General features: G+C 49.4%; 1 protein-coding gene across 1 annotated transcript in view; it reads left to right on the top strand.

Moving 5' to 3' along the window:
- FUBP3 (far upstream element (FUSE) binding protein 3) overlaps positions 1-14,332 on the top strand; it is a 36,612-nt gene that overhangs the window by 19,046 nt on the left and 3,234 nt on the right. Inside the window, exons 8-16 of the mRNA XM_008581682.1 lie at positions 886-990; positions 1,797-1,899; positions 2,828-2,928; positions 4,955-5,096; positions 8,991-9,151; positions 9,909-9,982; positions 10,290-10,370; positions 10,562-10,638; positions 13,206-13,277. Coding sequence (XP_008579904.1) covers positions 886-990; positions 1,797-1,899; positions 2,828-2,928; positions 4,955-5,096; positions 8,991-9,151; positions 9,909-9,982; positions 10,290-10,370; positions 10,562-10,638; positions 13,206-13,277 — 916 coding nt within the window. The remainder of the gene's footprint in view (positions 1-885; positions 991-1,796; positions 1,900-2,827; positions 2,929-4,954; positions 5,097-8,990; positions 9,152-9,908; positions 9,983-10,289; positions 10,371-10,561; positions 10,639-13,205; positions 13,278-14,332) is intronic.

Genomic DNA, 14,332 nt, shown 5'->3' on the forward strand with positions numbered 1-14,332 from the left:
TACCATTTGTCATAAATGACAGATGTTATGACTGTCTTCTACCCCTCAGTCCTTTAGCATGTGTCTGCTAAGAATAACCAGGCCTGAGATAATTAATATTAACTCCATAATATCATCTAATACCCAGTCCATACCCAGATTCTCCAAATGTCCTAATACTGTAATTGCTATTTGGGATTTGGTTTGTTTTGTTTTGTTTCCAGAACCAGGATTCAGTCTCAGATTCCACGTTACCTTGAGTCGTTGTGTGCAGCAGGTCCTTAGTGCAGATTCCTGGGGGGCTGGTACTGGGGTGGGCTGGCACACGTGCATGGATAGACTTACTAAGTGCATTCTTTTGGGAGAAGACAGTCGATCTGCTTCGGATGCAGTCATATCCAGGAGGTGGTCTTGCCAATTGGTAATTGAAATATTTTAGCTAAGAAATAAGAATTCTGCATGCCAGAAGCTATTTTTGTGTTCCTTTGGCTTGCCTTTTCTCTTTCCCATCGAGAGAGCCTCTATGATGTGAAGTCTTTGTAAGGACTTCCTGGGAGAACCTGCCATCAGTTGGTGCTCTCAGACAGCCCTCCCTGCTGGAAAGAAATGGCATCAAGAGATAGGAATCAATTTCCAGCCACACACAGACCTAACTGTGGCTTAAAAGGTGGACCCTTATCTGTGTGGACATTTTGGGCCATGTGAAGAACATGTCATTTAAGTTTCGATATAGACATTCCTCGCTAGCAGCCTACCCATGTCCCAGAAGTAGTGAGTTCTCCACAGCTGAGCATCTTCTGAACCTTTAAGCCCAAGTTGGGAGGGTTTGATCTTGAGATTTCACCTTTTGTTGTGTCTTTTTTCAGGGTTTTTCCCCCATGATGCCTTTTATTTGTGTTTATGCAGCAAGCGAGAGAAATGGTACTAGAGATCATCCGAGACAAAGACCAGGCTGACTTCCGAGGTGTGCGTGGCGATTTCAGCTCCCGCATGGGAGGAGGCAGTATAGAGGTATGCTTAACGTACAGGTTAGTAGGCAAAGGACAGTATGTTTAAAGTTGTAGGTCACACTCCTGTTAGCTCTTTAACCTTGAGCAAGTCATTTAACTTTTATGTCGTCTGCAAAACATTAGGAATACACCTACTTCTCAGGGTGAGTGTGAGGACAGAGTAAACCCGTAGTGAGGGGGGCTATCTGCATTTCAGGGCATGGGGCCATTCTGCCTGGTTTTGAGGTTTTGCTTTAAAGGATAACCTACTGCCCAGATAGAAACCAAAGTCCAGGTTTTTTTGGTAGTCTGTGTTGTGTTTATATCAAACTTGGAAGCCTGTTTTATTGATGAGGTGAAATGGGATCAAGATCTATCCTTCAGAATGAAATTTTGATATATGCTACAACATGACCTTGCAAACGTATGCTTAGTGCAGTAAGCCAGATACAGAATGACAAGTATTATGTGATTCCACCTATCTGAGGTACATAAAATAGGCAAGTCATAGACTAAAAACCGAATAACAGCTACCAGGGGCTGCGGGGAGGAGGAGTTATTGTTTAACAGGTAGAGTTGTTGGGGCTGATGAAAAAGTTTTGGGTTCAGTTAGTGGTGATAGTAATACAACATTGTGAACGCACTTAATGCCATTGAATTGTGTACTTACAAATGGTTAAATGATAATATGTTGACGTATATTTACCACAATAAAAAAAAAGAAAAAAAATACATTTTAAAAGACCACTAGTATAATTAATGTCTATGGTATATTTATGCAAAAAGATTTGTAAAAGCTTTGATGCGGTTTTATTTCTCTGTGTTTAGGTGTCTGTGCCTAGGTTTGCTGTTGGGATCGTAATAGGAAGAAATGGGGAAATGATCAAAAAGATCCAGAACGATGCTGGTGTGAGGATTCAGTTTAAACCAGGTTGGTTTTGATGATTCCCCAAAACCTGTAGTGTTACAAAGAATTATGAAACACCTGACAAAACAAGGCTTTGTTATCGGCCCTTATGTGCTCACTCTCTTTCTTTTTACAACGTTCTTTACCAAATTCCCAGCCTAAGTTTCTTTTCCTGGTCTTCATTTCTTTCTTTGGATATATGCTGGCTTGGTCACCTTTCTCATGGCAGAGTGTTCTAGGCTGGGGGTTTCCAGGCCTATTTTTTTTCTTGGACTAGTAAAACGCATAGCATTTCCAGCTTTTAATTTAGCCCAGTTAAAGACTTTGTAAAAAATACACCATTATTTTGATTTCATGAAAGTAGAGATAATTTGAAGCCACAGAGAAAGAACAGACATCTTAGAATAAAGGATAGTGCTTTAAATTTTATAAATTTACCTTTATGAGCAAAATTTTGTACATCATCCGTGTTTTTCTCATTTCTCTGAAGATAGAAAACCAGTATGGTGGGCTAACTTTTGGAGATTATTGCCATAGATTCACTCCATTTTTCTTGGGGGGTTTATTATGTATTTTTTTTTTCAAGTTTTGTTTGGTTTCTTTAATGATATCTTTTTTAAATGGGTATAATTACCTAAGAAATGAGTATTGACCTGGAACATGCAAAAAGCTGTAATCATCTACATTCAAGTTTTGTTTGGTTTCTTTAATGATATCTTTTTTAAATGGCTATAATTACCTAAGAAATGAGTATTGACCTGGAACATGCAAAAAGCTGTAATCATCTACATTTTCCTGTCAAAATAAAGCATTCCAAAAGAGTCCGTGGAGCTAGTGATATTCTATTGTTCCTTTTGACACTGGTAAGAATATTCATCATGAGTCAGATTGACCTTTGTTTCCTTCTCATGTTGAGCTTTTTCCTGATTCCATCTCTCACCTGGTTCCGCAGATGATGGGATTAGTCCAGAAAGAGCTGCACAGGTCATGGGCCCTCCAGATCGGTGTCAGCATGCAGCGCATGTCATCAATGAGCTGATCCTTACAGCCCAGGTGGGTCCAAATATCTCCCCCCCAGAAGTGGAAAGTGCTACAGGGCCCTCAGGGCAGCAGCATAGAGCAGCCACCCTTTCTCAGATCACGTTACTGGAAACCAGTGCCTTCTCTACATCTGTCTCTTTCCTGCCTTCATTGTTTTTCCTGCTAGTTTATTACTCTCCTCCCTTGATTACCCTAGAAGCTAGATTTTCTTTACACAGTAAGTTTCTAACAAAAGTAAAAGTAAAGTTTCTAATCAAACTATTTGAGAAAATACCATGCAGATTGCCAAGTTTCAGTCAAGTATATTTAATATAAAACTATATTAAATGAAGTCTGATCTTATTTTTAGAAAGCATTTCCAGGTCCTCCAAAGTTCTGAAACTGTCTTCATGTGCTAGGTCTCATGCACGTCTTTGGAATGTGAGCAAGCTTGTGTGATATTGTTATCATCTCCTTTTGAACACCAGAAACACCACCTGCCCCCGTTGTGACTTGTGCTGCTGTAACTGATGGTAGACTGGCATGTCCCCCTGGTATGTAGGACTGAGGAAAAGTTTGAGAATGACTAGAGCTAAAGAAAAAAACAGTAGATTGGAAATAGTAGTTTCAGTTCTGCCATTAGCCATGACTTCAGACAAGCTTTTGAACTCTACAGGCCTAGTTTTCTCAGCAGCCAACCAGGAAGTGCTCCCCATGTGATCTCTTAAGAGCTATCTGGGGGCACTTACTAATATCACACATTTGTAGCCATCACTCCAGATCCCCTGAGTCAGAATATCCAGGAGAGGGGGTTGGGTTTTAACTAGAGTCCCAGGCATTCTTAAAATTAGATACGTTTAGAAAACAGCCACTAAATGATTTCTAACATCCTTTTTGGTTTGTGAATCTAGCACTGCAGTGGCTGTGAAGTGTTTCGGAGAGAACCTTGTCCTCGAGATCTGTGACATGCCCAGAATGTTGGCTCTGTGTGTGTGTTTTAACATAAACCCCTAAAATTACCTTGTTTACTTGTCAGTTGTCTCTCATAAAAGCAGAGTGCAGGGAAAAAGCACTCCAATTATCTCAGCTTTCTGCTGGTTTAGATCCTGGGTAAATGTTCAGTTTACTCTTAACCGATATGGGGTGGTTTTGCCAAACATTTCTTCACTGTGTTGAAAGTGTGTTCAGCTTCTGTCTTTCCTGAAATAGCTCTTAGCTTGCCCAGGTTTGCCTTCAACATTTAAAAGATTGTAAATACTGCAGCTCCAAAGCAACTCAGAGGACAGAGGCTGGAATGAGACATGTTGTGCTCTGAATAAAAGGAATCTTCTGTTAGGTGCTGAGGTTAGGCTTTGCTCTCTGTGGGGTGAACAGTGATTTAGAGCTTCAGCCCCAGACCATGGGCGGGAGTGCCTGGCCACTTCCCTCCATCCCTCCCTTCTGAAATAGCCCCAAGTGGTCACTCTTGAATATATTTCTTCTTTTTCTTGGCAGCAGGACAACCAGTTTTTCTTTAAAATCCTTTTATCTTTTTGCTAGTTGAAGTGCGTGGTGTTCTGACTCATGCAGCAGTGGCTGGACTGTGCTCTCTGCAGCCTGGCCAGGCTGCTTGAGTCACTTTCAAATGCCTATGTGCTTCAGCGTCTACTCTGGCTTCCGGTAGGCCAAGCATTTCTTAGCCACAGAAGAGAGCAGCCTCAGTTTCAAGAACGTCGGCTGTTAATGCCTGTAGATTAGGGCCCGGTAATTAAATCTCCAAGGAAAAGGCTGTTGGGCTTCAGACTTGGAGTTTATATCTGACTGCCTGTTTTAGTTGGGTATATTTGCGCTGTTTATGTAACCACATGCATTTATCTGCACATGTCGTCCTTCTCGAATGCACCTGTGATTTGCGTTAATTCTGGTCTGAAAGAGCACCTCAGAATCTGAAATGCAAAAAGGTGCTCAGTGCTAATGTGTGGCATTGATTACATCCTGTCACTTAACCTCCTCCCTGGAGGAGATGAAAAGTGGGCTGGTGGCAGTGGCAGAGATCGTCATAGAGCTTGCTTCCTTCCAGGAAAGAGATGGCTTCGGAGGCCTGGCAGTAGCCAGAGGAAGAGGCCGTGGCCGTGGTGACTGGAGTGTGGGAACCCCCGGTGGTGTCCAGGAAGTTACATACACAGTGCCTGCAGATAAGTGTGGCCTCGTCATAGGCAAAGGTAAGAGGGGCTGCTGGGGTTTTACACCGCCCTCCAGCTATTGCCCTGAGGGAAGACAGGTCCTGGATAGCTCCAAAGCATGAAGTGAAGTCTGTTTACTGCTGCCAACTGCGGCTGCCAGAGCCAGGGGCCTCAGTTGCCTTCTGCTGGCACCTTGCTTTGCACGAGTCTTCTCTGAGGCTGCTAACTTGGCCTGTCGTTACAGGGGCAAAGCGAGTTTTTCATGATCGAGTGTGAGAAGACCATAAGTAAAACCCCTGCCTGTTGAAGCAGTGCAGGTGTTGAAAAGATGCCCTCTCTGCACAAGATGAGGGGCCTTGGAATGTTGGTCCGTCAACTGATTGGTAATTAACTCACCTCTAGGAACTTAGCAGAACAGTTAAGATGATGTCCCCAGTGCAGGTTCTTTCGGACAAGTAGGTCACCTCTTTTCCTAGTGGATTTGGGTATTTGGTCTTTGCTGATACAACATGTGAAAATGGTTTTTATCCTTTCAGCACATTTATTGTGAGTAACAGACACCCTGTGGAGCAAAATAAAAATTGATTTGTTAGTTGTTTCTAGGCATTTTAGAGAACATTAGGTAGAAACTCTTGTTAATGGCTAATATAGCTCCTTCCTGTTCTTCAGGGAGAAACAAGAGAGTGAGCAGGCAGATTTCTAGGCCACTGGTACTAGTTTAGCTCAGCTGGCCTCGGGACCAGGCTTCTGCGAGCAGGGCTGTGGGACCCTTCCCCTGCAGGGCTGCAGGCTCAGCTTCCCTGGGAGCTCTAAGCCAGGCCTCGCTTCCAGCAGGGCACTCCCTTATGGCCTTGAGTTTTGTATATTTGCCTTCATTATGTATTTCACAGCATATGGAGGAAATAAATACAGACTTCTCCCCAGAGTTTCTCAAATGTCTTTGATCACCAAATATCTCTTAGCTGTTTGAGGAGTGCTCGTACTGAAGCGAACACGATTTGGGAATGTCCTCACTAACAGAGAGGCTGCTCCAGCATGTGCCCAAGAGCCCGGGCAGGGCTGGGGTTCCTCCTCACCCCCTCATCCACCTCCCAGATCTGCAGTCCCTGCTCATGCACAATGTGTGCTTTATGCTCTTTGAAAACGTTTATCTCTGTATCCTTGTCATCTTTTAGATTATTAACCATTCAAAGATGGTAGGAACAAAGTGAGATTGTTTTAACTTTCTGGCAGGGTGCACATGCTGATAAGGGTTTCATGGGCATGGCTAGCTGTGCGCAGTGCTGCACTAAGTTCCTTGCAGTGCCCAGACATCGACGTGACCGCCATGAGATTAAATCAAATTGGTGCCTCTGGCTTGAGCATTGGATCTAGGGCTCTTAGCCTTTTGAAAACCATTTTGTTGATGAGGTTTTCATTTGAGTGTCTCCCCTCTGCACCCTGACTGAGCCTTGCTGTCTTCAGTGAGACAGTTCCACATAGTGCACCTTTGGTGTTCACAGAACAGCCTCTCCTGGAGGGTTTGTCCTCCATAAAGTCATCCCGTGCAAGTCCTAGAGGACAGTGACAAGAGAATGAAGTGATGACTGACAGTGTGCCCAGGATCAAAGAGCAGCCTCAAGAAGCCAGTGAAAGTTGTGTTGAACGTGGGAAGGTCTTTCCATGTCACACACAGCCGGGCCCTGCTCTCCCTGGGCTCTGGTCCTTAGACAGACTCGGAGGCTCCCGGGCCCCTGCTAGATTTCCATGATAAACACAGACAGCAACATTGACAGATAGTGCGGCCAGCCCTGCTCCTGTCAGCCAGGCCTTTTAGCAGGTTTGATTAATTGCTTTACGATTTCACGTCCAGCCAGGGGGCCACTGGCGGGTTGCTTCTGCCCCCCATCAGGTGGAAGAATGGAGCAGGCCACTGAATGAGCCTGTAGACAGCCACCATGTGCCAAGCTGGTGACCTCATTTTGAAGGAAGATGAACTTAAATTAACTCCTTCCGGCCCCGTGCAGTTCTGCGGCGCCTCCTCTCTGGGGCTGCTGGTCCAGTGCAGATGGGGAGGGCTGGGGCTTACTGGCTGGGCTTGCAGGGCTCTGGGTCCCCACTACCCCACCCTCTCATGCTCTTGCCTCCAGAACAAATGGCATCTGGGCAGAGGCCGGCAGGATTCCCCCAAGTGTTGGGTGTGCCTTTGTTTGCTCTTCATCACTCCCCCAAAACTGCTCACTTTACATGGTGTAAAGAATATGAAATCCATGACATCTTATTAAACAACAGCGGAGGGCCTGGGAGGGGCTTGCACCCACCCAGAGGCAAAGCAGGGCTGTTGGCAGGATAAGTGCATCTGGCCAGGGTACTAAACACAGGCACGTTTTTTCTGACACTCTAGCAGTACTTTAAAGAGTAAAGAATATGAAATCCATGACATCTTATTAAACAACAGCGGAGGGCCTGGGAGGGGCTTGCACCCACCCAGAGGCAAAGCAGGGCTGTCGGCAGGATAAGTACATCTGGCCAGGGTACTAAACACAGGCACGTTTTTTCTGACACTCTAGCAGTACTTTAAAGAAATCATGAACACAAGACTTTGTTTTGTTCTGTTTTTTATTTGCTTTTAATTTAAATCTAATCCAAACTAAACCAGCATACTACTCGAACCACAGTTGACCGATTTCCCTCTTAGAGTGTAAGGGCTACTAAAGCTGCCTTCAGGAAGGGCCACAGAACCAAAGCTCTGTTTCTGCCCCTTGACCCCTGTAGAGTCCTGTCCTCCTTTCAGGATGAGATGAGATGCAGCTTGTGCCTGCTCTTAGTGTCCCCTCCTTGCCTACTTGCTTGATGGGTTGTTCAGGTATGGCTTTCCAGCGGTGGGGTGGGGTGAAGGTTGGAGTGTTTGAAGGATCGTGGACTGTGTTGCAGGGAATGGCACGTGTCATTTTTAGGATTCTTTTGACTGTGAGTGGGAAGGGTGGCACAGACACTGGCTCTTCGCTTTTGATCATTCCGTGCTCCCTATACCAGATTTTCAACAGATTGCCTTTTTCTAATTTTGCAAAAACTCTGTGCTGTGAGTTTTCCTTGTATTCTGTCTCTTCCTACCTCCCCCCTCCCCAACCCTGTTGAGCAGAGCAGATCTGTAAATTCTGTGAAATTTCAAAAGAAGAATGGAACCATTGTTACACTGGTGGAGCTTTTGTTACGCAAATTTCATTAAGAGACTGGGACTCTCACAGGTTTTTCAAAGAGTCCAACTAAATTTTCATTAGCCCCTCTCTACCCAGGCCTCTGTGACCCCCATGCTTGGACTGCCTCTCTGTCTAGACCATGGAGGAGGCAGGGACTTGAGAAGTGACAGGATGAGATATTAAAGGCCTAAGTGGGCTCCAGGCGTTGTTGGGGTCTGGCCATTCATTTGACTGTGCAAGGAAGGAGAGTGATGCGGTAGCCCATGCCCAGGCTGAAGGCCCCCATTGTGCCAGGGAGGGGCCATCAAGTTGCCATTTTTGAGCTGAGAAGGGTAGAATGCTTCTCCTAGGTGGAGGGCCTTGGCTGGGCTGGCAGTACTGCTAGCTGGCCTCCAAGGGGAGGCTCCATTGTGTGCAGATCCGTGGGCCACAGGCCAGACCTGGCTATTGGGCTGCTTGGGCCCGTGGAGAGGACCCTGAGATGGAAGGGCACAGGTGCTGCATGAAGTCTGTGGCCTAAGCCTGGCTTTGAGAGAAGACCCAGCTTTACTCCAGACAGCTGCTTTTACAAGTGAGAAAGCCCCGATTTTGGTTAGAACCATTTTAGAGTAAGTAGGAAGTACTTATCTACTCTGAGGGCAAGTGCTAACGTGCGACAGGTCCCCTTTCACCCTCTTCTGGAGCCAAGCACTGCAGAGCCTCTGGGGCTGCCAAGATGCCGCTTACTCTTCTGTCCCTGTTTTCCTGCCTGCAGGGGGTGAGAACATCAAAAGCATAAATCAGCAGTCAGGAGCGCATGTGGAGCTTCAGCGGAACCCCCCTCCCAACACCGACCCCAGCCTGCGAATATTCACCATCAGGGGGATTCCTCAGCAGATCGAGGTGGCCAGACATCTCATAGATGAGAAAGTTGGCGTACGTACAAGGTCCTTTCCCCACCTGGCTTACTAATAGCTGGCCTTTCTTTTGGATGTCCAAGGTACCTGTTTTCCCCCAGAACCTTGTGCCTTTCAGTCCTCACATCTCATGAGGGTATCTGCCTCCTGCTTTGCCAAGGGGGAAGGGTGGAGACCCGTGGAATACCAGGGCCAGGCACAGAAGCATTGGAGGAAACCTTCTGGCAGAACTGCCACGGCCACAGCACCCCGTCCCCAGAGCCTTGTCCCCAGGCTTAGATGAGCAGCTGGGCATACCTTCCCCTGGCCCCCACCCCCACCCCCGCAGGCACTGCCCTGGTGGCCAACCCTGCAGGCAGTGTTCATTGACTCTGGCTTTAGTTTCAGGAGCCTCAAAGCAGATAAAGAAAGGGAGTGTTGATGGAGGACAGATTGGCCACTGCTCACCTCAGTGGGGACGTAGAATGGCAGAAAGAGCCTTGGGCCAGCCTGAATTGACGGGAGAGTCAAGCAGGTTGGTCCCTCCCCAGGGTGACATGCCAGGGCAGTGGTGGTGCCAGTAATGGCCTTGTGGTGGTATTGGTCACTTGAGGGGCAGAAGCCACTTCTGCAAATGAAGTCCACTGTGGGGAAGGAAGGCTAGTGTGAGTGCCTTAGGTGTCTTCACTTCACTTGACTCCGTGTCCCCAAGAGCTGGGGTTTGCCTTGGGGTGGGCCTGGCAGAGGGCAGAGACATAGCCAACAGGAGGTGAGAGCTGCCTGTGTGCCCACAACAGGGTACCAGCCTTGGAGCACCTGGAGCCTTCGGACAGAGCCCCTTCAGCCAGCCACCTGCCGCACCTCATCAGAAGTGAGTCTCCTACGTCAGTCTTGACTCCCAAGAGACCCTCCTTTCCAGCTGCTTCTGGGGAGTGCCAGCCACAGCCAGAAGTGCTGGGTGTGGGCGGGACTCCCTTCTTTCCTCTCACCAGGGGTCCCTGTGGCCTGTCCATAGCTCACTGGCCAGTACGGGATAGCACCTCCGCAGAGGGCAGAGGGTCTTCCAGTCACTGCCAGCACCGCCAGGGGGCTCACTACCTGCAGGGAGGGGAGCTTTGCAGAAGCCTTCTCATTATCAGGAGTTCAGCTGGCTGTTTTTGTTTTTCACCTTCTTTCAGTACCTTTCCTCCGAGGAGCTCAGGGTGCTTCCCAAACATTGCTGCTAAAGTAAACGGAAACCCCCACAGCACCCCTGTGAGGTAGGCCAGCTGCTCTTATTCCAGCTAGGGGGAACCAGGACTAGGGATGTCACCTGTTTGCTGCCACCAGACATGGGGGCCATTGTGCTTGGCTGGGGTGAGGGAGGTGAGCAGTAAAGAGGGAGCAGTGGGAGCAGGAAGGGAGGGCATGTGGCCCGCACTGGAATGAGCACCTCTTTTGTCATCCGCAGTGGTCCTCCAGCCTTTCTGACCCAGGGCTGGGGCAGCACCTACCAGACATGGCAGCAGCCCACACCGCAGGTCCCAAGTAAGTGACACAGGAGGTAGTGGGTGTGCGCCCTCCCAGAAGGGCTGTGGCCAGGGGCTGAGGCCCATGGAGCCTATGGGGCTGGAGGGACTGAAACACCCTCGTTCCAACGAGGGTAGAGATGTCGGGGAGCCTCCTGGGGCACCAGGAGCCCCTGGCAGGCCCCGTACCAGAGGAGCATTCACGTGCACACAGGCAGGCTCCAGAGGAAGTGGCACCAGCCTCCAGTTGCGGTGGGGACTTGGTGCTGGCTCTCTCCTGGCCTACCTGTCCTTCTCAGAGCTTCTGCCACTTTTGCTTCCCACAACCAGGGGTCCGTGGCTGTCATTTAACCCGAGCCTCTCCTGCCCTTTCTCTCCACCCTTTGAGAGAGGCCCTGCTCCTGGCCCAAAGCTCAGCCCCCCACGTCCTCGTGCTCATGCGGCCCCTGCTTGCTGGGCACCCTTCCCACTCCCCTCCTCTTGCCCAGGGTGACCAACTACCTCTCTTCTGTCCAACATCTTCCTAGGAAATGGTTCTTTCTAGCTCCTGAACTTCTCAGAAAGCAGACGATTAGAGGATTAGCTCTGTTGCATGACACCTGTCCAGGAACAGTGGTAGTAAAAGGGAAGGTCCTTATGCGGAATCAAACCCACTTCTCACTGTGTCCCCCACACTAGCTACAGGAGTCATCCTTGGGTTTTATTGCTGGTACTGCCCATCTTACGCAGCCTTCATAAAACAAAGCAAAAGCCCTTACCTTAGTAGGATGCAGGTTCTTTTGACCCGTCTGAAGTTGCTGTCTGTGTTTGCAAGCCTTCAGTGTGTCTGCATAGTCTCCCTGCAGCATGCCAGGTGGCAGGACCAGTATTGCCGCCTTGCTTACAGGGGGCTGAGCCCACTTCCTAGGTTTCCGCCACTGTCCCCTTGAGCAGAGCCCAGAGGCCAGTGCTGCATGACGTTAGGCACATCCCCCCTTTTCTGGGGCTCCACTTCTGTCGTCTGTAAAATGAGAGGTTGGGGTTTGATTTCTAAACTTATAAGCTCTGAAATGGTTGTGTGGTTTTTTTCCCCAATACCTTATTATGAGACGTTTCAGACACTGGAGAACTGCACGCTGCACAGCGGCACACCACCCAGTTCTCCCATTGCCAGCTCCCTGTCCTTGCTTTGCCCTGGAGCTGGCACGTGTTTTGTATCCGTTTCTCACTCCGCTTTGCTCCGCTGTCTCCTCACCTGGCAGCGGGAGGCGTCCCACAGTGGTACTTGGATGCTGTTCTGATCTGAGGACACCCCCAGGCAACAGAGTGACTTGATCGAGTTCTCATTATGGCCCCATTGTGCCAAGACAGAGGACCCATGAGAAGCCCTGGACTCTGGGGACTTTGAGGCCTGAGAGGAGACAAGTCCCTTCCCTTTGGGGAAACTGCCCCTGGGGGCACATTTGTGCAGAGGCTGCTGCAGGTGCAGGCAGGCCAGACAGAGCTGACAGAAGCCAAGGGATGAGTGAGAGAGAATGGGAAGGGCCTGGCCTTGTTGCCACCGCGGCAGCCTTCGCCTTGTCTGCCGGGCTTTGCTTGTCTGCTCATCCAGGGGTTTGGGACTTGAGAATTGGTTTAGGTTTGTGAAATCTTGTTTGGAAGCAAAGTCCTTCTGGCCGCATCCTCCGTGTCTGAAAGAAGAGTCTTGTTGCGTATGTTCCTGACTCATTCTTCACTTCCTGTCCTGCCCTGGTGGGAGGAGGGGGAGGGTGTCTTCTTCCCTCTTGTCCTTCCCCTTCCTCGTCTTTCCCCAGCCCCACAAGCACGTAAGTCTCATGACGGTCCTCTTCCCACACTCCTCTTCGGGCTCCAGTAAACTAACTAGCAAAGAAAACGTTTCGTTGTGACGTTCTTGCCACCTGCTGCAGACTGTAACTCTTCTAGAAGACACTGAAGGAGGTTTTTGTGGGCCTTAGCAGGTGGGAACTTGAGCCAGCCTTGACTTCGGCAGAAAGAATGCTCCCGACTCTGCCACTCTGGTCCCCCACACCCAGTGTATCTCCTCCCACCCCCACCTTCACTGTGGACAGCTTAGGGGTGCACCCAGGGCCCTGCGGGAAGAGGAAAGCTGGGACACCGCACCCTTGTCCTCTTCCCTCTCCTGCTACCCCAAAAAGCCTGAGGCGCCTCTTGTGGCTGTTGCCTTCCCTGTGTGGGCCCCTGCACTGTGCGGACCTTGTCTTGCCACCGTCATCTTGATTACAGTCTGCACAGTTGTCCTGCGTGTTCCCTGCAAGCCTGCTTGTCCCAAGGTGCAGCCTTCAGTCTTTGAGCAGAAGGGCCAGGTGAAGAGTATGCTTAGTGTCCCTTGGGTCCTTGTCCATTGGAAGGCCAGTCCAGGGCTCCTGGAAACAGTGGTCCCTCTAGCCCGCAGGGCTCTCTGCTCACCCGCAGCCTCAGTCTCCATCTGCAGAGGGTCACAGTCCCAGTTTCACCCCTCCTCCCACAGCCAGCGCTGCCGCCATCTTCCGGGCGAGGGCCAGCAGGGGCCACTGTGAGGCTGTGAGGGTGGCAGGAGGCCTCACTGCTTTTGTGTTCTTCGCACAGGCCAGCAGAGCCAGCCGCAGAGCAGCCAGCCTGACTACAGCAAGGCCTGGGAAGACTATTACAAAAAACAGAGTGAGTGCAGCAGCCGCCTGGACAGGCAGGTCCCAGTGGCAGTCCCTCAATCCGTAACTTCATCGGCCATGGCTTGCTGTCACCTTTTTTTCCTACCATCTTCCCCGTGTGGCTTGATCTTAGTACTTACCTTCATCTCCCTCCTGTCTGCCAGGGGTGCCTGGTGTGGTCACTGACCACTGGGCTGCACTGCCTCCTGGCCGAGGCCTGCCATCCCCTCCCCTCATCGCTGCTCTCCCCTGTGGGACTCTAAAGGGCCTGGAGGTGGGCGTGGTGCCTGTACATGTGGGCATGGCGCCTGTAAGTGTGGGTGTGTGTCTGGCCTGGGCTGTCCCCTCTGGAGCTGGACAATTCCCATGGGTGCTTCTTGGCCTGGATGCAGAGCAGCCAGGCTTCCTGTCCTCTGTTTGTCACTGTTGCCTGTCTCTTTTTGGCTGTTTCAGAGCAGGTGAAGAGAAAAGAGGAGGTGAAGCTCAGGGAAAGGAGCCTAAAATTGGAATAGGTGCTGGGTTGTTTTTCTTCTTAAAGAAAGCCCGTTTTCTAGGGCCAGCCCGTGGCTCACTTGGGAGACTGTGGTGCTAATAACACCAAGGCCATGGGTTCGGATTTCTAGATAGGGATGGCCGGTTGGCTTATTTGGGAGAGCGTGGTGCTGACAACACCAAAGTCGGGTTAAGATCCCCTAACTGGTCATCTTTAAAAAAAAAAAGAAAGAAAGAAAGCCTGTTTTCTTAACTGTACCATAAACTAAACCAGTCTTTTAAAAGGGGGAAAACCTAACAAGCAAAAAGGAACCCTGGTGAATTGTTTAAAATTAGTACTAAATCCTCTCTATATATTCCAAAATTACTTTACCCCTGAGTATTTGGGTATTGTCTAAAGAGATGTTTCACACGTCTAGCATCTGGGTATGTTACTTTATAGTTGGAAGAGCTCGGGTCAAAGGCTGTCAGAGAAACATTCACCTTGGTATTGGAGTGATTGCCGGGTCGATAGCCCTTCTTAGGGTGGGGGTGTCAGCGAGGTCATGTCCCTGGGGGGGGGGGGCAGGGGGG

Source organism: Galeopterus variegatus, unplaced genomic scaffold (assembly GCF_000696425.1).
Source record: "Galeopterus variegatus unplaced genomic scaffold, G_variegatus-3.0.2 Scaffold2432, whole genome shotgun sequence".
NCBI lineage: Eukaryota > Metazoa > Chordata > Mammalia > Dermoptera > Cynocephalidae > Galeopterus > Galeopterus variegatus.